General features: G+C 44.8%; 4 protein-coding genes across 14 annotated transcripts; 2 read left to right on the top strand and 2 right to left on the bottom strand.

The window, feature by feature from the left end:
• Window positions 1–89: 89 nt before the first annotated feature.
• On the bottom strand, window positions 90–8035 carry ints6 (integrator complex subunit 6). Its single transcript, XM_049729199.2, has 18 exons — window positions 7529–8035; window positions 7318–7395; window positions 5975–6124; window positions 5193–5282; window positions 4929–5112; window positions 4664–4789; window positions 4432–4583; window positions 4203–4355; window positions 3892–4024; window positions 3722–3816; window positions 3513–3623; window positions 3227–3442; window positions 2986–3112; window positions 2757–2899; window positions 2489–2672; window positions 2058–2414; window positions 1892–1985; window positions 90–1629 (listed from the first exon to the last, which is right to left on the bottom strand). Exons 1-18 carry the CDS (start codon window positions 7637–7639, stop codon window positions 1536–1538), a joined length of 2598 nt encoding a protein of 865 aa, XP_049585156.1. The 5' UTR covers window positions 7640–8035; the 3' UTR covers window positions 90–1535.
• Window positions 8036–9087: 1052 nt separating this feature from the next.
• wdfy2 (WD repeat and FYVE domain containing 2) lies at window positions 9088–13441 on the top strand. The gene is made up of 12 exons (XM_049729214.1): window positions 9088–9435; window positions 9750–9817; window positions 10152–10225; window positions 10296–10350; window positions 10741–10891; window positions 11094–11206; window positions 11576–11702; window positions 11775–11880; window positions 11941–12042; window positions 12108–12238; window positions 12319–12427; window positions 12508–13441. The coding sequence occupies exons 1-12, from the start codon at window positions 9299–9301 to the stop codon at window positions 12535–12537; spliced, it is 1203 nt and encodes a 400-aa protein (XP_049585171.1). The 5' UTR covers window positions 9088–9298; the 3' UTR covers window positions 12538–13441.
• A 6-nt stretch (window positions 13442–13447) lies between these two features.
• dhrs12 (dehydrogenase/reductase (SDR family) member 12) lies at window positions 13448–16790 on the bottom strand. Its single transcript, XM_049729216.1, has 10 exons — window positions 16607–16790; window positions 15969–16102; window positions 15807–15889; window positions 15633–15725; window positions 15478–15559; window positions 15102–15163; window positions 14483–14587; window positions 14312–14402; window positions 13960–14097; window positions 13448–13884 (listed from the first exon to the last, which is right to left on the bottom strand). The coding sequence occupies exons 1-10, from the start codon at window positions 16660–16662 to the stop codon at window positions 13772–13774; spliced, it is 957 nt and encodes a 318-aa protein (XP_049585173.1). The 5' UTR covers window positions 16663–16790; the 3' UTR covers window positions 13448–13771.
• Window positions 16791–16813: 23 nt separating this feature from the next.
• Window positions 16814–22237, top strand: LOC125974223 (serine/threonine-protein kinase Nek5). Of its 11 annotated transcripts, XR_011087177.1 has the most exons (24): window positions 16814–16951; window positions 17397–17524; window positions 17621–17717; window positions 17782–17879; window positions 17989–18072; window positions 18151–18221; window positions 18324–18410; window positions 18479–18533; window positions 18630–18743; window positions 18828–18896; window positions 19013–19067; window positions 19144–19226; window positions 19321–19385; window positions 19442–19585; window positions 19664–19742; window positions 19800–19913; window positions 20047–20142; window positions 20304–20405; window positions 20472–20552; window positions 20658–20913; window positions 21083–21208; window positions 21283–21370; window positions 21439–21719; window positions 21797–22237. XR_011087177.1 is itself a non-coding variant. In XM_049729200.2 (23 exons), the coding sequence occupies exons 2-23, from the start codon at window positions 17402–17404 to the stop codon at window positions 21590–21592; spliced, it is 2241 nt and encodes a 746-aa protein (XP_049585157.1). In that variant the 5' UTR covers window positions 16814–16951; window positions 17397–17401; the 3' UTR covers window positions 21593–22237. The 11 variants fall into 11 exon arrangements, 8 of the variants coding, with proteins under 8 accessions (XP_049585157.1, XP_049585161.1, XP_049585160.1 ...); XM_049729200.2 differs by having other exon boundaries at window positions 21439–22237; XM_049729204.2 differs by having other exon boundaries at window positions 20319–20405; window positions 21439–22237.
• The last annotated feature ends 210 nt before the right edge of the window (window positions 22238–22447 follow it).

Consider the following 22447-nt stretch of genomic DNA (forward strand, 5'->3'; position numbering starts at 1 on the left):
CGCAGTAATGTTTTGATTAAATATAATTGAAAAATATATTGGCAACTTGCAGATTTTTTTTTCCCGACCGACAAAGAAAGTCAGCAAAATTCACGTCTTTAGCGAGACTTTATTAAGACGGTGGCCATTCACAGTGTAAAATAGAGACTTTTATTCATGGAAATACTTACAAAAAGGCCATTATTATTTTCTCCACCACAACAACATCTTTTAAATATTACTCTAGAGTTATGTACAGCTTTACAGTGTATTCAAAATACTCTTTTGGTAGCCTGCTCACAAACAAACAAACAAACAAACAAACAAACACACCTATGGCAGATTTTGGTCCCAGTTGGAAAGAAAGTCCTGATTTTGCATGGTTCTAGAGATCACACAACCCGCCCCAAATAAATCGAATCACGTTTTTGTGTTTTGCAGTGCCCGCCCAAAAGAAATTACAAAGCAACTCATGTTAGCGTGGTTTGGAGATTTCTTAAGCTGTCCAAAGAAAATCACATATACAACAAGGTGTTGTTTTCAATGACATTAAATAAGTCTGCAATTCTACACAAGTGCATGTGAGAGTTCAAGATTTTATGCCACTTCCTGAGCTTTTTGTCCTTGTTAATCAACCATCGACCAATCACATCGATTTCTGCTCGCCATGTGACACGCATAGCTTAAATAGGTCGTAGATCGTTTGATCTACGGTCTCCTGTTGATAAATTTATTTGCTCTTAGGTTGTCCGTTGGTCACCAGTCCACCAGCTCTCGCCAAAGTTAGTCTTTGTCATTTGTCAGTCAACTCGTGGTCGCTTCTTTTTCAGTTCATTCAGTTGCCAGCCGCTCGTTTGCTCTTTGGTTTCCCGTCAGGTCAGTAGAAAGTCACCCAAGGGTTGAACATCAGTCTACAAACAGTTGCTTACAAGACATCAGTTGGTCAAACTGGTTGCCCATTGGTTGTCAAATGTCCGTAGCCCTTCGGTCAACCGTTTCGTCGACTGTTGCTTGACCGCCAGTCAGTAATTTGTCCATTGGTCACCAGTGAATAGATTTGCAGATGTCAGTCAGTCACCCTTTGTCAAACATCTGTTGATCAAGTATCTTAGACTGTCGGTCACCAGTGACTTGTTTCCAAGGTATCAGTTACCTTTGTTCAACTCATCAATTAGTTGATCATCAGTAAGCAACTTGCCCAACTGTTGCCCGCCGATCAGTCCTGTCGATCTATTTGTCGGATCAATAACAAGGAGTGCTTGTATTGGTGGAGAGTCAAATTTGAAAGAAAACCCTCAAAGTGCCGCTTGAATAAAAAGTCACACGAGCAGTCGAGTGCTCCTTAAGGTTCTGGATTGGCGGGTGTGACGACTGAGCAATTCGGTTTCACAGAAACCACAACCCGTTTGGTCCAAAACGTCACAGGAAATCGTCACGTCCGTCATTCGAGAATACTCACGTCATTCAGGCTGAAAATCTACCGAATAGAAAATAGGAGTCCTCTTTGTTAGTGGGTTGGTTAGGAGTTCAGTTGGGGGGGTGGGACAAGGCGGTGGTCAGAGTGCATCCACGTGGTTGGTGTTATTGGACCTGGTGTGGATCTCCTCCAGCAAATTCTCCAGTTGCTCGATCAGAACGCGCTTCTTGAATCTTCACATGGAGAAAAACAGATTAGAATGAAAAAAAGCAGAACCTTGCACAACTCAATTGAAAAATTTTATCTTTTCGCGATTGTAAGTAGAAAAATAACCAAGAAAATGTGATTGCATAAATGTGCACACCCTAAATGTGCAGCGTATCTCAAGCTTGCTCTCAACTAAAGAAGAAGGGGGGAAAATATTCACCAGGAATTGGTTATAAAAATCTTGCAAGTCAAGTTGTCACTGTATTTCACCAAAAGACAAAAAGGTACCTGGCTGCCTCTTTAATGATATTTTGGAGGAAGATGAGCCGCGTTTCCAAGGTGCCTTGGATCTGCTTTAGGAAGTAGAAGATCTTCTCATAGTCTGAAAAGAAGCAATGAGTATTTATTAGGAAAATTAAAAAAATATAAAAGATATATTTCTGAAGTTGCATACGTCTTCCGGGCTTCCTGATCTCCTTGGTGATGAGCCCCTTGAGCTCGTTGTTGACTTTGGTGGTCTCGTTGTGGATGTGTTTCTTCAGAGTGGTGGGAGACAGGTACCTGGGATGGTGCACCCCCGCCAGGATCACTTCTGGCCTGGCCTCCTCTTCCTCTTCCTCACCCAGCTGACCGTTCTCCTCCTCCTCCTCCTCCTCGTCCCTGTGCTGGCCATCCTGCGAGTCCGAGTGGTTTTCCTGAGGGTCGGCGGGATCCAAGGTGTCCGACTCGGAGCTCGAGTCCGTGCCGCTGCAGTGGTTCTGGTTGAGGTGGTTGATGATCAGATCAGGTTCTCCGTCGCTGTTGTCCACGTCTGTAAAGATTTTGAAATGAGCGTGTTGCCATAAAAAGAAGAATTGTTTGTTCACAGCCGTCAGGTTCACTCACCTGAGTCAGGTCGAGGGCTGGCTGGGGGAGTAATGGGGGGCGTGTAGGCCCGACCTAGGCGCAGCAGGGGTGACATGCAGCGCCTTCTCTTAGGTCCGCCGCCCGTCAAATTGTTGTCTGTGGGCCTCTTCCCTTTATTCTGAGGGCTGGTCACAAACTCGTCAGCCTCATCGATCATCATGCCCTGGAAAAGGAGAAACGAAACAAACACGTTAAAAGATTTAAAAGCGGCAGGTCTAGATTTTGGGGATGGGGTCAATGGGGGAACCTTCTTATCCAGCTTGAAGGGATTGCCAAAGGTGTGAAGGCGCTTGGGCTGCTCGGGGTCGGCGTCTCGGAGGGGCTGGGGAGCGGCTTTCAGGAAGTCCTGGTAATTCCCCATCTGAGCGATGGGAACGCTGTGGAGCTGATCTGTGCAGGAGATGACAGATGGACATCACAGTTATCGTTTAAGTACACTTCAGATGTACGTTGGTGGTGACCGACAGTGTGAATACCTGCGTCATAGCCTCGTAGTGTGCAGACTGTGGTGTTGAGAAAGTTTCTCCTCATGCGGCTGAGCTGGTCCAGCAAGTGACTGCGGGGAATGTCGTAAGGGTTCCGGAAGCTTTGAGGCTTGAAGCCCTTAAGAGGACATCCGACATGAAGAAATCAGCAAAGCCAATAAATGCTGGCTCTCGATGCAGTTCATTAAGAGAGAGAACCAGTTGTGCATTTAATAAAGTGACATAGGCTGACCTTGTTGAGGAGCGCCAGGTGAAAGCCCTGGAACTCTTTTGGGTTGAGCTCAAGAGGTGGCGCTGGGGCATCACCCGAGAGACTCTGAAGTTGCTGGATGAAGTCTCTGCGCTGTGCTAGCGAGATGCCGCCGCCTCGCCACCGTACCTTGATGCCCGACTCAGGCAGCGCCTTCTTCCCAATGGAGGTGATCAGGCGGTCGTACTCCATTTTGGTCTGGAAGGTATCGGTGTCATATGAGAACAGTACAGACCCTGCAAAGCGAGTTGGCTTATTCGAGTCGAACCTGCTGGCTTAGCTTCTTGAGGTAGGAGACCACACTGTAACTCAGCCCGTACTCCATGTTGTCAGCCAGAAGGTTGGGAGCTCCCATGATCCTCAGCGCCTTCTTCAGGGACTGCAGAGACAGGAAGATTAAAAAGGAAGGAGGAGGTCAGCGGACGAAACAGAAAGCCCAAAGGAAACGGCCAAAAATGTGTTTTTTGGGGTACCCACCCCGATGTAGTACGGAGGCATGGTCTTCAGGTAGTTCTCAAAGGACTGCCGCCACTTGAGTGTGGGCTTGAACTTGTGCACTTTGATGAGGTCGTCTACGGTAAACAACACAACTTGTACTATTCTTGTCTTTCTATTTGCTTCACCATCTCCTTTGCCTTGTGTCTCACCCAGAAGCGGCAGAAGTACGGGGTAGTTGTAGGGCATGACAAACAGGTTGACGCAGTTGAGCGCCGTGCTGGCCTTCAGGTAGCCGAAGGGCTGGCCGAGGTCACTGTATTTGGCACTGTTGCAAACAAACACCTGAGGAGCGTTACAAAAAAAAAAAAAAATCTGATATAAATTGGTGTACGTTACGTGCAGGTATTCATTTTGTCCACTTGGGGTCGCTTCAGAGCAAAGATTATGCTTCAACCATTTGGAAAGGGAATTTCAATTAATCGTTGAAGTTATATTGCAGGGAGCTAGCAGGGCACGCTACCTGCCAGCAGGTGTGTGGAGACTTCCTCTCGAGGATGTACTGGGTGAGCGGCGAGGGCTCCAACTCATATTTGTCAAAGGGTACCTTGTCGATCACCATGGGTTCGGCGTCCAGGCAGGAGAAGCGAACGTGCGGGTGGGCTGAGCGGGGGGGCTGGGCAATAGATGTGAATATTCAAACATCAAGTGGATTGGAATTTTGATGTTTTGAACCGCTTCATGTTCCTTACCAGCGTGGGGGAGTTCTGATCCGGCCAGAAGGCCTCGGGTACGGGCCAGTGTCCGATGGGAACGCCCGTTTTGGGATTGGGTCGGACGTAGATGAGTTTGTGGCAGCAGTGCCAAGGCTGTGGGCCAGGCTTTAATGCCTCAGGAGGAGCATCTGGACACCGCCCCAAAAATCAAAGACGTTACTACGCGAGATACGTTTGCTACACAGGAGGACGTCCAGACGAGACTCACCGTCCAACGGGGGAGGGTCAGGCCCGGTCTTTTCAAAGTTAATGACCACCCCGCTTTGGATCTTCTGGACCAGAGACTCAAGACACTGATTCAACATGCGCTGGGAGAACACACTGTAGGAACGCCCTGAAAAAATAAACAGTGACAAAATACATGTTCTTATTTCGAGTCTTCGAGGCGGTGCACCAGTCACAAAGTTCGTCTCATGATGTTTCGCTTCGAAGCACATGACTCAACTGGAGGCGCAGGTTTGAGATCTGCCTACCTCCAGTGACTTCACACATGGGCGTGATGGGTGAGTCGTCGGACGGGACGCCGCCGACCGGATCGGGCTCCACTGACGCGTGGCCGGGGATGCGCAGCACTAGCGCGAACAGACGCTGGTCCCAGCGGAAGGGCTCCTTGGTCAGCTCGCTGCCCGGCAGGGGCGTCGTCAGGGGGAGATGGAGCTGCGACATAAATCATTTTTCTGTGTGTGCGCCTTTTACATGGAAAATGGTGGCTTTCACTTGACATTATCAACACTGACCTCATCTTGGACACCCCCAGTGGTGGTCAACTTGTTGCCATCGGTGATGGCGATAATGATAGCGGGCTCGAGAAAGAAAGGGTTCCTTCCCTACCGAGACAAAGAAACCAAAGCAAAGATTTTTTTTAACACCAATATTTCTAAAACAAGGAATCCACTATCAAGATAGCAGTAAAAAAAGAACCCATTGCTTTTGTGGCAACCTTTACTTCTTTAAGCCCAAATGCTTCTTAAACAATCAGGATATTTATTGTTTTTCACGAATGAGGCTTAGAGGTGATAGTTCAACTGGCTTTTCACTGTTGCTAAGAAACAGTTCATTTTGGTTGCTAATACAAGATAAAGTACATGGTGGTTATTACTGAGGGACACAATCACTCCTCTCCTACTAATGAGGTTGGGATTATGCCCTCTCTCCTCCCATCTTCCTCGCCCGACACAGTGCAGGAGGCACGTTTCATATTTTTGTGACCTAACATTAAACATTAAAGAAGAAAACCCGAGATTTTCATATTGCCTAATTTATTATTATTATTTTTATTTTATTTTTTTCAATATACTAGTTTGACCGAATTCTATATCATTTACATATAAGTGTGATTTTAGCACCTCATGAAGAAAAGCAGGGGTGTCCCATCTGTTATGAAAAACATTAACTAGGCATTATGAGTGTGTTTTTGTCACAGTATGCACATGGTTGATGCTTGGAGGACTGGGGGTGGGTGGGTGGTTGGTGGGGATCCGAGTGTTTTAGGGACTTGTGGCGCTTGAGCGCCACCTACCTGCCCGTAGTTGTCAATGCCAGTCACTAGTCTATTTAGATTGAGTAGGTCAAAGGCGGTCCTCAGTGACTGGCCCACGGTGGTGAGTCCGGTGGCCTGCAGATTCCTCAGCTCCGTCATGAACGTGGCGTGGCTCTCTTTCCATCCCGCCTTCACACACAGAAAACCCACACATCAGGTTAATAACATGCTCATTACAACTTCAAACACAGCCAACATTTTTTTTTTTTGGTGGTTACTGCTGGCAGTAGGAAGGCTGGGAACTTTCATCTACAGCCGCACATAACATTCCTAGATGCGTTATTACTTTTAATGAGCTAGCAGGTTTTGTCACTGTTAGTTGTTAGCAAGAGTATGAAAAAAAAGAATGATTCAATAATGGGGAAATGCACAAATGCATTTGCGTTATATTCTTGTTTGCTGTTATACATGATCGAAATGTAGCAGTCATGATATTAGTACTGGTAGTAGTAGTAGTCATCCTATTAGTGTGGTTCATTAGGGGTGGTGGTACTTTTAAGTATTAGCAGCTAGTGGTTGTAGTAGAGATAGTAGCAGTAGTAGAAATAAATAAAGTAGTAATAGTGGTATAATTACAGTAGTAATAGTTGGGCTTGAATAGTGATAGTGGCGGTAGTGATGTAAATAAAGATGGTAGTAGCAGTGGAATTAGGAGAAGCAGGACTGGTGATATTGTGGGTAATTACTAATGGAATTACTTATCATAAAATATAATTATTAATAGTGAACAATGTAATTAGTTTGGGTGGTAGTGATTGTAGTAATGATATCAGTAATGGCAGTAGGACCAATAGTGGTTGCAGTAGCAGTACAGGTACTAGTAGTAGAAGTAGTGCAGAAAACATAGCATCATTAGGGGAAGTAGTAATACTACTGTTTGCAGTAAAAGTACAAGTATTATTATAGGTGGTATTAGTAGCAGTGGTGGTAGTGGTTGTAGTGATAGTAGTTCAGTAGTTGTGGTGGAGTATGGGTGGTCGTAGAAGTGGGGATGGTTATAGTTAATAGTGGTTGCAGCATAGTAATATTAAGAGTTACAACTAGTAGTGGTGTGTGAGCGTGCCCCCTACCCCAAGGATGTGTTTGTAAAAATAACTCCCAGAGTTCCTCTGTGCTCTGTACAAAATGTCGGCCATGTTTTAAAGGGGGCATGGACGGCGAGCTTCCTTCTGAGGTGAGAACTCTTTTTTTTTTTTTTTTTTTTCTCAGGGGAGCTTACAACACACTCAGCCTGCCTTGTGAAGGGAGGGGGACACTCATCACCATGATCACGATCAGTCTGGGCCAGTGTAAAGCCGACATGAGCCGAACATGAACTCTACCTTGATCCCGAACGGAATGTCTTCATAATTTACCAACATGTACCGGTCCCCTCGGCTCGCCGGATCTCTGCCTCGGAGCTGTGGAGATAGTAGAGATGATTTAGACCCAAGAGTTGGACTTTTTGTTGTTGTTGTTGTTGACAGGTTGAGCCAGAAAAAAAAGAGGAAATGTCACCCGAGCCGAGCGGGATGGGTCCCGCCAGTACAGTACCTTCATAAAAGTCTCAACAGCGCCTTTTGCTATGTCCAGATAGGTAGTGCCCAGATGGCTGCGCTGGTTCATGGACGCGGACGTGTCTACCAGGAAAAGTAAAACGGGCATTTTGTGGTGCTAACAACACGTTCTGCATGGACTTGGGTGTCAATACACAACCAAAAAGACCATCCCCAAAAAAATAAAAATCTTTTGTTCTCTCGCTGCCTGTCGCCCGTGTCACCTCCTCGGCTAGCTAGCTAGCTGCTAACTAGCTAGCCGGCTAACTGTCTGTCTCACACATTCTTTCCACCACACAAAAAAAAGTGTCGGAAGAGTGAGTGGCGAGGCCCCCCGCTTGGCAAACTGAGCTAAATAACTCCCACCCGAGGGGCAGCCCTTGGATTCACGATGGGTTTTGGCAATTTTGACAATATTTTGCGAATAGTCCTAAGTTTCATCGCTACAAAGTTTCCCCTCACTGTAGGTCCCTGCTTCTCTCTATACTGACTGTACCGAGCGGCTTCTGGCAGTTTTACTGGCAGCTTGGGGTGCTGCGCCCGCCTCTTTAAGGTCACATGCTTTAAACGTGGTGCTTTGATTGGCTTCTTTGCCCCAACCGATTAGCATATTCAAATAAGGTTCGCTAGATCGTTCTGCGCATGCTCACCTGGCTCAGAGGCAAAAAATGCTAAGATTTATTTCGTGTTCATGCGTCATGTGGCACTAAACACGCGGCGATGCAATGTCGTAGTTTAAACCCAGTGAAGACTGTTTGCCACGGTGCACCCTTTACGACTAACGACAGTTGTGACGCTCTTCGAACTCACAGGTTGAAACAAGTAAAAGTCATTTGGATTGATAACATCAGTCACGCCCTGCAGCTCGGAGAGGACAAAAAACATTCATTTTCCCATGTGCAAAAATGCATAAAGACAGATCCAACAGCAGCTTTTACATGGGAAGTAATGATGCACGCTTCTTGGGACGCTTTTATTTTGGTTTACACGGCAGAAAAAATGAGTGAAAGACTTAGCGGTTGTCTGTGTTTGTCATATGACACTCAAGCAGTAGCAGCAGGCGTGTGCGATTGTGCAACACATAATTAGCATAATGACGTGGTTCCTTGGTAAACACCACCGCTTCCACCTAAACGAGAACGGAAATAGTCCTGATAATGAAAGAGGAAGTAAAAGAAACATGGTGCTTTGTTAGGGAGTAGTTATCAACCACCATGACAAAGCAAAGAAGATTAATGAAATATTTTTTTTTGGGTAAAATAGCAAATAAACGTGATAGTCAAGTTAATGGTTTTTTACTTGTCGTAAATGTGGTGGGGCTAGCAATAAACGTAGTAATAGTAGTGGCTGTGGACTGGTAGTGTTAGTAATGGTGGTAGACTTGTAGTAGTGGTTCTGGTAGTACCACTACAACTTGTTAGCAGTAGTGTTTGAAGAAGTTATGGTAGTAGTAGTATTAGTATTACTATTATTAGTAATATTATTATGATTAATAATGATTACTATACACAAACCACTGATCAGTTTTCTGTACCGGAAGTTTTACTTTGATGACCAGAAGTAGGTGTCGCCGTTCGAGGCGCGTGTAGTGTCAGCTGACAATTGGCACCCCCCACCACCACGGAGTGGACCGACTGTCAGGCCCCGAGGGAGTGCTACCTGCACCGCGACACACAACCATCGCAGACTGTGAATCGTACTCCCTCTGATCCGTGCTTGGGGTCAACGCTTTCCCGGTGTGGGGGCGTTTGCGCATGACTGTAGCAGCATGGCGGCCGAAACCGAGCCGCGACCGCAGGTTCGGAAGCCCTGTTTGCTGAGCAAGATCGACGCCTTCCAGGACGTGGTGAGCGCCGCGGTGATCATCCCCAAGGAGGACGGCGTCATCAGCGTGTCGGAAGACAGGTGAGCTAAACATACATCATGCTAAATTGTAGTGTTTACTTGAGTACACATCCGTCTGTATTGTACGGAAGAGGAACAATAACGTATTATGTGGCCGTGTACCCTTATCGAGGAGTTTTGTCGTTCAGTTTTTAGTATTGGTAGAGCAAGTGGTAGTAGTACTAATGGTCCAAGCAGTAGAACTGGTGGCGGTGGTAGTGTAGTCATTTAGCTTATAACTAGTATAGAACTTGTTGGCCACCGTAGGCCTTCATATTCTTATAGGCTTGTTGTAGATTTAATCCCCCCCCCCAAAAAAAATTCCACCCAAACAGGACAATTCGGGTTTGGATGAAGCGGGACAGCGGTCAATACTGGCCCAGCGTCTACCACGCGATACCATGTGAGTGTGCTTCTGCTTTGCCTTTATATAGAAAATTATTGACATTATTGTGGACAAAGTACAAAGCTGTTTTGTCACTTACAAAGTCTGAGCTCAGTCACTTTCCTTTTCGATCCCTGTGCTTGTGAATGTTTTGACTCTGAGCTCAATCGCTTTCCTTTTAGCCCCCTCTGGGTGTGATTTTTTTTAGTTAACCTTTTACTCACTTTGTAAAGGAATCCAAAACGCAAACACACAGTTAATGACTCACAAAATATTTTACAAAGAAGCAATGTTTTGTCTGAGCTGCTAGTGGTTGTACATGAATTTCCCAAATTGATCCTGCCACATCTAGCTTCGTGTTCCTGCATGACCTTTAACCCGGAGACCAGGCGTCTGCTGGTCGGCATGGACACCGGAAGCATTTGCGTAAGTAACTGCCTGGAACGCCGTCTTAAAATGTTGCTCTATGTTAACACCACCTCTGTGGTATTTCCAGGAGTTCATCCTGTCTGAGGATTACAATAAGATGACTCCCACACACACCTACCAGGGTGAGTAAGTTCCAACGTTTGGTTGTGCGTGTGTTGTGCTTGTATGTCGTTGGTGTTAGAGATTTGCTCACTCCAACTTATTTTGCAAGAACCACACGGGAGACAGGCAAGTTCTTTTAGACACCTGCAGGTGGAGAGTTCACTCGCTACAGGAATGAAGTCTGGAGCCTGTCCCAACTGCAAAGGCATATTTATTAAGAGAAAGAGTGGGGGTATGAGTGGGCTGAATAGAAAGCCCTTGTCCTCTAGTCTAAACATCTCAGGGGATGTTTTACGATCTTGTGATAAGGAGGACAAGGTAAGGTATTTATTACCTGTTGCATTCCAACATAATCCTATGATAAAGATAACCTGGAAAACCCTAACAGTTGGCACGGATGCTCTTTGTAGCCCACCAGGGCAGAGTGATGGTGGTGGTGTTCGTTCTGGAGATGGAGTGGGTGCTGAGCACAGGCCAGGACAAGACCTTCACCTGGCAATGCTCGGAGAGCGGACAGCACCTGGGATCGTACCACACCTCGGCCTGGGTGTCTGGACTACAGTATCCTGCCTGTGGCTTCTGTGATAGACTCATTGATGAAAACCTGACTACATGAGCACCAATTGTCTGCTGACTAAATGACCAACTGACACAATGACTGATATGACTATCTAATCAAGTCACTGACTATCTGACAAACTGTCTGACCAATTGTTAGTTGTCATGGATTTTTTTTTTTTTGCCCTTAACTCAATTCTCCAAGGTTCGACGTTGAGACCCGACACGCCTTTGTTGGCGATCAGTCAGGTCAGGTGACCATTCTGAAGTTGGAGCAGGACAGCTGCAGCCTGGTGACCACCTTCAAGGGACACACTGGTAAAAAACCTTTGTTAAAAATATTTGAAGTGAGTTTTTAAATTTACAATTTTCTTTTAATCTTACTAGTAATAACAAAAACTCAAACGCTAAAAGTAAATCTACTCTGAAACCAAATTAAAACTAATTTTAAAAAAAAAAAAAGAATAATCAAATTTCCCGAGCTACTACAACCCTAGTTTGTGAGTCATGAATACGAGCATTATTCTTCAGTACAGAGTGTGCATAATGACCGTGGACCGTGACCTTTTGGCTGGAAGATAAGTGCCAAGTAAGCACATTTGAATAGTGGCCTTGTTCTGTAGTGTCACCCGTCCTCCACTTGGGGGCAGTATTATGCGTGTGAAATAAGTACTCACCTCTTTTCAGGTAACGTGACCGCACTGTGCTGGGACCCAGCCCAGAGGGTTCTGTTCTCGGGCAGCTCCGACCATTCCATCATCATGTGGGACATCGGAGGTCGCAAAGGCACCGCCATCGAACTGCAAGGCCACAAGTAGGAGTACAAAGCATGTCGTCTACACGTGTCGTGTTTGTCCAACACGGAGTGTGTGCTTGTGTGTGACAGCGACAAGGTGCAGGGCTTGTGTTACGCCTCGCACACTCGCCAGCTCATCTCGTGTAGCGCCGACGGCGCCATCGTCATCTGGAACATGGACGTGACACGACAAGAGGTAAAAGTCGCTTATTCGCTCATTTGTACGTGTGATTTTCATTTGTTCATTTGTGTGTAGACTCCAGAGTGGCTTGACAGCGACTCGTGTCAAAAGTGTGAGCAGCCTTTCTTCTGGAACTTCAAGCAAATGTGGGACAGCAAGAAGATTGGCCTACGTCAGGTACCAAAACTAAAAAGCGGTGGAATTTTTTGGACCCCCTTTCATATTGTCTACCAATTATTCAGCATCACTGCAGGAAGTGCGGTCAGGCTTTGTGCGGCAAGTGCTCGTCAAAGCGCTCCACTATCCCGCTCATGGGGTTCGAGTTCGAGGTGCGCGTGTGCGACGGCTGCCACGCCTCCATCACGGACGAGGAGTAAGCATGACGCTACCTGCCGCCATCTTGTGTTACACTCCCTTTTTACTCACCCTCAATTTTGTGTCATCCCCCGCCAGTCGCGCCCCCACGGCTACTTTCCACGACACCAAGCACGCCATCGTGTACTTGCACTACGATCCGACCACGGGTTGTCTGCTCACGTCCGGAACCGACAAGGTGGTCAAGGTAGGCCGGGAGCTCACATCGCAGTTCATTACGAAAGCGGTGAAGCGTGACCAACATTAGCCTGTGCATGTGTCACTTAGCTTTGGGACATGACGCCCGTGGTATCATGATGTCCCCCCCCTATGGCCAGGAAAAGCTCCGCACGCCAACCGCGGAACAGCAGCCGTCGGTCCCGAGCAGAACAGGAAGGGAAGCGGAGGCCATTTTGGATAGTGACCGTTCACGGGTGGGAACTTGTAAGCTCCACACGAGTGGTGTGTCCAGTTTGATTATTTATTCTTCAAATGTGTGTCAATGCAAGAACAGCATCAAACACACAATCATGAATTATCATCAGCTGTGATCTGATGTCAATGTTGCTGTGTGGTTGTGGAAAAACTATGTCAATGCACTGGAGTACCATCTAAAGATGGAAAATAAAGAGCGATGGATTATTTTTTTTTTTTTAATCAAGAGTATTTGTCAATAGCCTTCGGGGAATCTATAACGTGCAGTCCACTAAGCACCTAAGTTTATTTCCTTCAAATGTGAAGGGGCACCAAAATAAAGCCTGAAGCTCCAGGAACTTTCTATGACGGCTTCTCTGTAGCTGTAAAGCCCGTCAAAAAAGGTTCCTGGACTTCTGAAAAGGTTTATCGAGCTGTGTTTCTAGTTTTTCCTGGCAGGAAAAAGAGAATCACACAAATAGAAGTCTGGCTTATAACTAACAGGTCAGCTTCAATCTCGCTTATACTAAAACTATTTGGTTGAAGCGGTTGTGCACAAAAAAAAAGGGACGATATGTGCTGATTGGTGGAAATGAGGTGAAATCATTCAATCTGCTGAGTCTTACTATGCGAGTGTAATACTTGATTAACATGATCACATTATAGTGCAGGACTTTTTCAGTTGGTGACTCAAACTGTATTTAAAAAAAAATGTATGATGGGCCATGTGAACATTCTGTGTTTAATGAGTTGTGATTATGTGTGAGCAATGCATTAAAGAAGCACAATAAGTTTCTGATGCGAAAAATTCGTGTTCATTTTTGAAGTGCGTTTCTTTATTATAATTTTTTTTAACCTCTTAAGTGTGATGTCCTCCCAAATGGGTGCAATTTGGTCCTTTTAGATGTTCTATGTGGTTCAAAAATTGCACCTGACACTACCCATAAATTGTTAGCCTGTCAAGTTTCATTCTACTTCGGTCGATGTTAAATATAAAAGCACATTCACAGTAAATCAACAACGGATTAAACCATAACACAATTTAAAAATATGACAATCTCATTTTTGATTTCTTATAATTAGCATGAGATAATGTAAACATAATTGTGGAGTGTTTAAAAAGGATTTTAAAAAAACATCAAGGTTTGAACCTTAGAGCTAAGTCGTGGAGTGCCACCAGGAGCTTGTCTTGGTCCTGCGTGGTGGACTTGGACCAGGCCAACGGGAGGTGTGTGGCCACAGCATGCCGATCTGGAGGAAATGACAAGATTCAAACTGATTTCCTCCAAGAATACACTTTGATGAAAAAAAAAAAAAGTTTCAGACCTTGAAAGAAGAGTCCGCTGGGCTGCTTGGCGGCAGCCTCGGACACGGCCAGCCACACCACCGTGTCAGCCCCCATGGTCTCCGTGCGGAGTTTGTTCTGCATCTTGGCGTGGAAGGATGGCATGGATGACTGCACGGCTACAGCAAAGAACAGACAGAGCAATATAATACACGTCTATATTAATTTCTGGCAGAATTGCCAAACAACTCCAAGGGGCGCTACTGAGCAGGGACGATTATTGGGCACCGTTTTTACACTTGATACAACATTTATTTTTAGAATCAAACCTGTCTTATGACCTCCCCACATATTTCAATCGCATTTGTGTCAAGATGTTGACCCGGTATCTACCTGGTGTGTCGGCCCATCCCGGGTGCATGGAAGAGAAGTGGATGTCTTTGTGCTGCGCGGCCCACCTCTCTGTCAGTATCACCTGCTGCCTCTGGACAAACAAATGACGACAACGACTCAGCCTGCATTCCTCACTCCTTCTCTGTTGCTGTTTTTTTGTGTGTTGCTGACTTTGTTCTGAGCGTAGGCCATGGTTCCATCAAAGGTGCCCTTCTCAAACTGCAAGTCGTCCACATTTAGCTTTTGGGTCAGCATGCCGCCCGATGACACCGTTACCTGTCAGGAAAAGTGAATCTTTGTAACCTTTTGAAATATTCTATGTATGCTTTTATAAATACTAACACTTGATGGGAAACGCCACTGATAGGCTAGTGAAAATATTGTTGCTTTAATTTTTAAACCTTTAAACAACTTTAGTTTGAACGCAAGCGGTAGCAACACATGCAAACAGAACACACAACAATACTCACAGGCATATATTTATTATACTCTAAAAAAAAAGAGTCATTGCAGCTTAGTTGCTAGGTCTTGTCTTTCATTAGCAAATTTTGTAGAAATTTGGTGTTTTAACGCCCCCTGGTTGCCTAAGAGCGCACACACAAGCAATGCCCATTGAGTTGTTACGATGCACTAACTTTTTTCTTTTACATTATTTAAAATAATTTTTTGCTGTGTGTTTTTTTACAAAGTGCAGTTAGAGGCCGTTTTCTTTTTACTTATTACTAAATTATAAATAATTTTGTGTTTTTGGATGTGGTGTCACAGATGAACAATATGATAGTCCACTCACCACTCTGGGATCCGTAGCCTTCTTGAGAGCAGGTAGAAGTGCAGTAGTGAGAATGTACGTGCCTGAAAGCAACATAAGATAAGTGAAGTATTTACATTTTTTGGTTTTCAAATAGACTAATTGTTTACTACTTCCAAATACTGAGTAATGCTATGACTCACACAGACAGTTTAAATGTCTACAAAAATAGATCAATGTTTTAGATAGAATTACGTCTGTGTCATTTTTTTACATTCAAACGTCACATTATTTTTGTTGCTTCGAATGCTTATCATTGACAAAATATTGGACATTACATATTAGACAGAAGCTACCTAGAGATTTCTATGCTGCTTGATAAATTCCTTTTGAATTTTCATTTTGTGGTTTTGCTAACCAAGGGTATTTGTAGCAAAGTTCTTCTCTAGACCTTCCTTGGTCAGCTCCCGTTGGTTGACCATGCAGCCTGCGTTGTTGATCTGGTGTCAGACATCACACGATCAGTAACAGTATCAAATATAAACACGTACGTACACACACACACACTCTTACCAACACGTGTAGGTAATTACTCTGTGAGAAACTCTGTGCAAACTCCCACACTTGTTTGGCACTGGACATGTCCACAATGTGGATGTGAACATTCTGCAACAAGAAGCAGAAATTCCAATCATTAAACTCTGAGGGCTGACTTCCAGGGGGAACTACCAAGTCAGGATGCTTTACCTGGTTCTTACTCAGCTCCACAATTTCCTGCTTGGCGGCTTCTGCTCGCTCTTTGTTACGACACACCATGTGCACAGTTCCCCCTGCAAACACACCAAAATCTTCACGCATAGGCACACAGAAGCAGCAAAAAGTCGAGGTACGGAGGTTGCCATCACTCACCTCTGCTTGCGATCTCATGTGCGGTGGTTTTGCCCAGACCACTGTTGGCCCCCGTGATCAGGAAGGCGCGACCATTCAAGTTCACATCCAGGTCGGATGCCACAAAAGTCTTGGCAGCCGCCTCGTAGCCACTCCTGGTTAAAGTTCACATGAATATATATGTATTTAAGTCACTTGAAAAAAAAAAGTAAAAAACTACAACTTTTCAAAAAGCTTGTTTCCTTACATTCTGAAAACCAACAAAATTTTCTTGTAATGAAAATTAAAAAATCTAAATTTAGACAAATTATTTCAATGTATTTAGCTTATTTTTTTCTTTTCTTCAGACTAAGAAAACGTGTTAAACAAACATGGTTATCGTTTTTATTACCACAAAAATGTAACTATATTTTTCTTTAGCTTAAATTTTGGAATTACATGCCTTTTATTGCTAGTAGTATTTTATCTAACATCTTTCTACAATACAACGGCCTAAAAAATAAGGGATAGTATAAAAGATGGATTCTATCAATTGGTATAATTAAAGTTACCTCCAAGGAGACAAAATGTAACCAATTAATATTTTACACAAAGGGAAACGCAAATGATAAGGTTCACTTCTAACCATATCTGTTTACGAACTGTTAATTTCAACTTACTTGGTGTATTCTTGTAGTCCTTTCATAAACCACACAGCATTCCTGTACATCGACATGATTTCGTACTAAGTAGAAAACTTTAACTCACTTTCTCAGAAGGAAAATATTAAATGTTTTTGTGTCATAACACCTGATTCGAGTTACGTATGCTGTGGTAGAAGAGAAGTGGGAGGGGGAACCGGAAGTTCGCAGCAATAACCACGGACGCTCACAGCGCCCCTCTGGTGACAAAAGAGACGCGCCATTTCCGATTACAATCACATATCTTTCACACATTTTTGCACTTGTCGCGATGATCGGAGTTTCACCTGGCAATTAAACGACTCGTTTTTTTGTATAAAGAAGGTAATTCTTATTTGAAGAAGTAAGGTAGCACTAAAACCGCTTATTAATCTGCTAACTTGCTATATTCAAAACTTGTCTCTTCCGTGTACCAGGCACCATGGCAACGCACTCTTTACGTCCCGTTGGCACCGTCGTCGTTCTGTTTTGAATGTGTCGATACATTTGATTCTTTTATTCAACAAATATTTCCCCGTTAGAAGTTTATGACATACTTTACATTAAATCCAGTTTAACTTCTAACTCACGCCTTGCTGAAAGGATATTTTATGGAATATGACTACACCGAGGTGGGTAGAATAGCCCGCATTTGTTGCAAAGCGTAATGTAGGAGTTAAGTAAAAATAAAAAGCACTCCTCCAAATAATTAATAAAGTGTCTATTACTTGCACATGAAGTTTCTGAGACTTGACTGTAGTAATAAAATTGTCATTGTTCTGCTCTTTAGTTGTGATGGACGACTACGAGGTGGTGCGTCCGATCGGAGAGGGTGGTTTCGGAAAGGCTTTTCTCGTGCGAACCAAGGCTGACGGGAATGACCCACCGTGTGTGGTCAAAATGATTAACCTCGCAAAGGTTATTGTCAAATTATTATTATTATTACTACTATTATTATTATTATTATTATTATTATTATTATTATTATTATTATTATTATTTACGTGTGTTCAGATGTCAAGCAAGGAGAAGGAAGCCGCGAGGAAGGAGGTAGCCCTTTTGTCCAACATGGAACATCCCAACATTGTGACATTCATCCACTCCTTCCAAGGTGTGCATGTGTGTGCATGTGTCTGTGTGCATGTGTGTTACCATAAACGTGTGTTCGTGCGTAGACAGGGGCAGCCTGTGTATCGTTATGGAGTACTGCGATGGAGGCGATCTGATGATGAAGATCAACATGCAGAGAGGAGTCTTCTTCTCTGAGCAGCAGGTAATATACAGGACACTTGATTAGGTACACGAATAGGAATTGTTTTACTTTAGTTAATTTTTGTATATGTATTTGTAATTCCTTACCTGTGTTTTTTATTGTCCATCAGATCCTGGCCTGGTTTGTTCAGATCTGCCTCGGCCTCAAGCACATCCATGACAAAAAGATCCTGCATAGAGATATTAAAAGTCAGGTACTGTGACATCGACATAACAGGACACAATGTCTCGTTACCCAAGTTGTATGTGACAGTTTTATATTTGTGTTGTAGAACATTTTCCTGAGTGAGCGAGGTGTTAAAGTCAAGCTAGGTGACTTTGGCATTGCAAGGATGTTGACTCAGTACGTCAGTGCCGCATACACGTCGAACGGGACAGAACATCAAATAACCTGTCTGCATATGTGTGTGTGTGTGTGTGTGTGTATGTGTGTGTGTGCACGTAGCACTTTGGAGCTAGCCAGAACCTGTGTGGGGACCCCTCACTACCTCTCCCCGGAAATCTGCGAGAGTCGACCCTACAACAATAAAACGTATGTACACGCAACTCGCACAATAACATAAGAAAGTGATGTGGTGCGTTTGTGGACCGGATTTGCAGGGACATCTGGTCTCTGGGCTGCGTCCTCTATGAACTCTGCACTCTGAAACATCCAGTAAGCTTCAACAGACACACTTATTTGTAATAGGTGTTATACAAAAGTAACAACTATCACATATTAAACGACTTTTTGTGTTTGTGTCCCGTCCAGTTTGAGGGCAACAGTCTGAGTCAGCTGGTCAGTAAGATCTGCAGGGGGCGCTTTAACCCCGTGCCTGCTCGTTACTCCTACGATCTTCGCATGCTCGTCGCGCAACTCTTCAAGGTCTCACACGGATTTTGCGCGTGTTATTTCTCACCGCACGTGACCAATTTAAGCTTGACAGTCTTTCACTCGTGTTGTGTTCAGGTGAATCCCCGCGACCGTCCCTCCGTCAGCTCTTTGCTGCAGCGTCCTTTCTTGAACAAACACGCTCAGGTGCAATGTTTTCTTTGACTGCTTTTATTCACAGCCTTCACTAACTATTCACACACTTATGGCACCATTGTGCTGGTATATGATTTTTGTGTGTGTGTGTGTGTTCATGTGCACAGGAGTTTCGTCAAAATAGCAACACATCAAGCACTAATACCTGCAAAGCACCATCAGGTAACACACACACAGATGTTACACATGCATCACACACGTTCGACAATCATAACACATGCTTGTTGTTGTGATGTAGACAACAAGAAAAATTGCAAAGCGGCTGTGAAGAAAATTCCCGTCAAGCCAGAGTGGAGAGTCTGCGGCCCTGCTTATTACCCGGTAATTACACAAACTTAAACCAAACCTTGGACTTGCGTAACACGTTTTCTTGTAGGCATTTATTGAGCTGTCTGTTTTTCTGATGTCCACTCAGCCCCACAGAGCAGGGCACCTTCCTCAGCCTGCAGCAGGAAACACCACGCGGGATCACCATCAAAAGTCAGTTAAAATCCTAATCATCTCTGGGCTGAGTCTAACTAGTTTTACCTGTACAGGATTGGACAGTACCAGCAATATTTTGCCCGGTTGGATGCCCTCCACAGGGGGGACATTTGTCCTCCTCCAGCTCGTCATCCTCCTCTTCCTCCCAGTGAGCCATGTGAAGGCTACGTGGTCCCTCCAGTCGAACCTTACCAGCTGTGAGTGACCAACATTCGGCTGTATTTCACATATGCGTGTTACACACATGTAACATGCAAGTGTAACATACGTTTCAGGGTGGCCGCAGCTCGTGAAGAATACCTTCAAAGGAGACAGGAAGCCAACCAATACAAGCTGAGGGCAGAGAAACAGTTGGTGAGCAACACGCTTCATCAATCCGAGGATTGTTTTATGACGTTAGCGCCTCGTCAGGGTCTGCGACCCAGTACGGCGGAGAGCTGCAGACCGGCCGACGGATCGGAAGGCCACATGGAGTCGCGTGAGCCGCAGCACACACCTGCTGGCAAGAAACAGGACCAACAGGTGGTAAATAATCTGCAGCTGCGGGAAATCGGACGAATTGAGCCTAGCAAGAAATTAACTCATTCAGTGCCATTAACGGTTATAGACATCAAAGATATGAATTGGGTTGGCAGTGAATGAGTTAAATGTACATTAGTGTGTGTGTTTGCAGGAGTACTTGAGGCAGCTGCAGCTCATCCGACAACAATATCATCAGGAGATGAAACAGATGAGATTGAGAGCTGAGGCAGAGGTGCGCACACACACACACACACGACACACACACACACGTTAGCAAATGCGATACAAATAACAAAGACGGTATTGGTTAGAATATATGTGTGTATATTTGAGCAGGTTGTTAAAAATGCAACACGTAAATGTGAGACAGTTGTGCTGCGTTTATTGATGTAGGCATTTGTTGGTCAGCCGCCACAACAACACAACACGTTTGTGCTGGACAAAGAAGCACAACCTTCCACTACACAAACCGAAAAACAAGAGCAACCAGTGCAGGTAAAGCCCGCCTTTACTCGAATTGTATTGGGCAGCTGTTTATTAGACCGTTTTAAAACAACGCAGGACGTGGAAGCGGCTTTGAGGAAGATCAGGGAAGAGAACCGAAAACACAGGAGGGAACTTAAGAAGGAACACAAGAACCAGGTGATTTGAAGGACACCATAACTCAAACCATGCTGGTCTAGTTCACAATCACTACTTTACTGGTAAGCATCCAGTTTCAAAATTGTCTCTGGCATCTTCCAAAAGGGAATCATGTTTGAGATCCGTCTAGACGACACGAAGGATTCCTCGGAGGAGGAAGACGAAGAGACAGCGGAGGAGGAGGGAAAATTGGAGGTGGACCTTCAGAACCAGACAGTTCATTTGCAAAAGGGCGAGGACATAAAGGTCGAGGGTTGGGCCAAGCCGAGGAGGGGATGGAGCCAGAGACCACCGGAGACGCTGATGGAGCCTCTGCTCCACATGGACATGGACTCTGGTGCAACGCTGGAACTTCAACCATGTCAGTCTAATTTTTTTTTTTTGTATAGAAAGTGAAGAAGATGGATTTAGTGACATCTGAGGAGTGTTTGATGGGTCCACCGATCCTGGTAGGACAAGGTGTTCGTGCAGCACAGATGTGAAGACCTTCTTAGATTTGTTTTGTTTGAATGAGCCTCGTTGGTTCACAGGTGAGGAGAAGGAGGAGGAAGAAGAAGTCGCTCGTCGGCAGTGGATCTCCGGTCCCCCCAAGACCTTATTGGACGCCATGGCCCAAGCCAATCTCACATGCTCCACTGTGGACTCGCAGGGTGCAGGTCAGAAATCGGCCTGACAAAAACAAGAACTAGGTTGCTAGCAGCAACGTTCAGGTGTCTTTACTCTCATTCAGCCCCTGAAGGGATGGAAGACCAGGACAAAGACTCAGATGTCGAGATGGACCAGGAGCGCCTGGAGCCCAGGTCGGACGATGATGACACGTAAGTTGACACACGGTGACGGAAAAACCAAACCTTTTTGTTTACTCGAATGTCTTCCTATGTTTCAGGAACTTTGAGGAGTCAGATGATGATCTGAGGGAGGCTCTGTCCGACTCCATGAGGAACTTATTTGTCGCAGAGGATGACACAGATGTGGAGACGAAAAATCTTGAAGGAACGGTGCCACTGGATGGTGGTGACCCGGTAGAATCCAGGACATGAGATACCCACAGAATTATTGAACTGAGTATTTTTTTTGGGAGTGTTCTATTTCAAAAGGCCGCAAAACCATCCAAGGTGGTCTCCTCACTGCCATTAAAATCCTTACAGCTCATACAGAAGCTCACAAGTGTGTGTTTGTCTTCAGCTCTTTTGAAAGATGAGCCACAATTGCATTGCACTCACATTGTCAGACATTTGATCCAGGTCCGGTTTGGATCCAGATTTTATCAGTCTGATTTGGATCTCCATCTGGAGACACCTTTAATGAAGACCACCAGCGCCACGCAGCTCCATCTTGGCGTCCAGCAGAGACCAAGAGGTAGTCAATATCAGTATTGATAAGTCCTAAAGGGTAAGTACTGGTCTGGAAACTTAATTCCCAAATTTTAGACCCTAAACCTGGATTGAAACCCAAAAAGTAAAACCTTAACCCTGGCTTTGAAATCCCAATTTGAAACCAGAACCCTTGTTAGGGATTCTAACTTCTTTCCACCGTTAGCGATGACATCACGCATCAAGTGACTCGGCCGCCTCTATGACAGAATCCCGATGTGATGATGTCAGCGTGTGATGCCCTCAGTGAGTGTCAAACGGCAACCGTTGATCTCCAGTGCGACGCAAGCGAAACTCCGGCGCTGTTTCCCAGTGAGTGTTTCACGCTGCTTTCAAAGCCTTTCATGCTATACGCCAAATCGAAATAATCCAAGATGCTAAAATAATAATGAAATTAAATATATTAATTTTTTGAATGTCATGTCTTGAAACCTGACCTTGCAACCAACATGAGCAAGTTGCACATCTAACAAAAATAGTTGCATGTTGAGTCAAATTGCTTGAGTGACACCTTACCTGTCA

Source organism: Syngnathus scovelli, chromosome 8, assembly GCF_024217435.2.
Source record: "Syngnathus scovelli strain Florida chromosome 8, RoL_Ssco_1.2, whole genome shotgun sequence".
Taxonomy (NCBI): domain Eukaryota; kingdom Metazoa; phylum Chordata; class Actinopteri; order Syngnathiformes; family Syngnathidae; genus Syngnathus; species Syngnathus scovelli.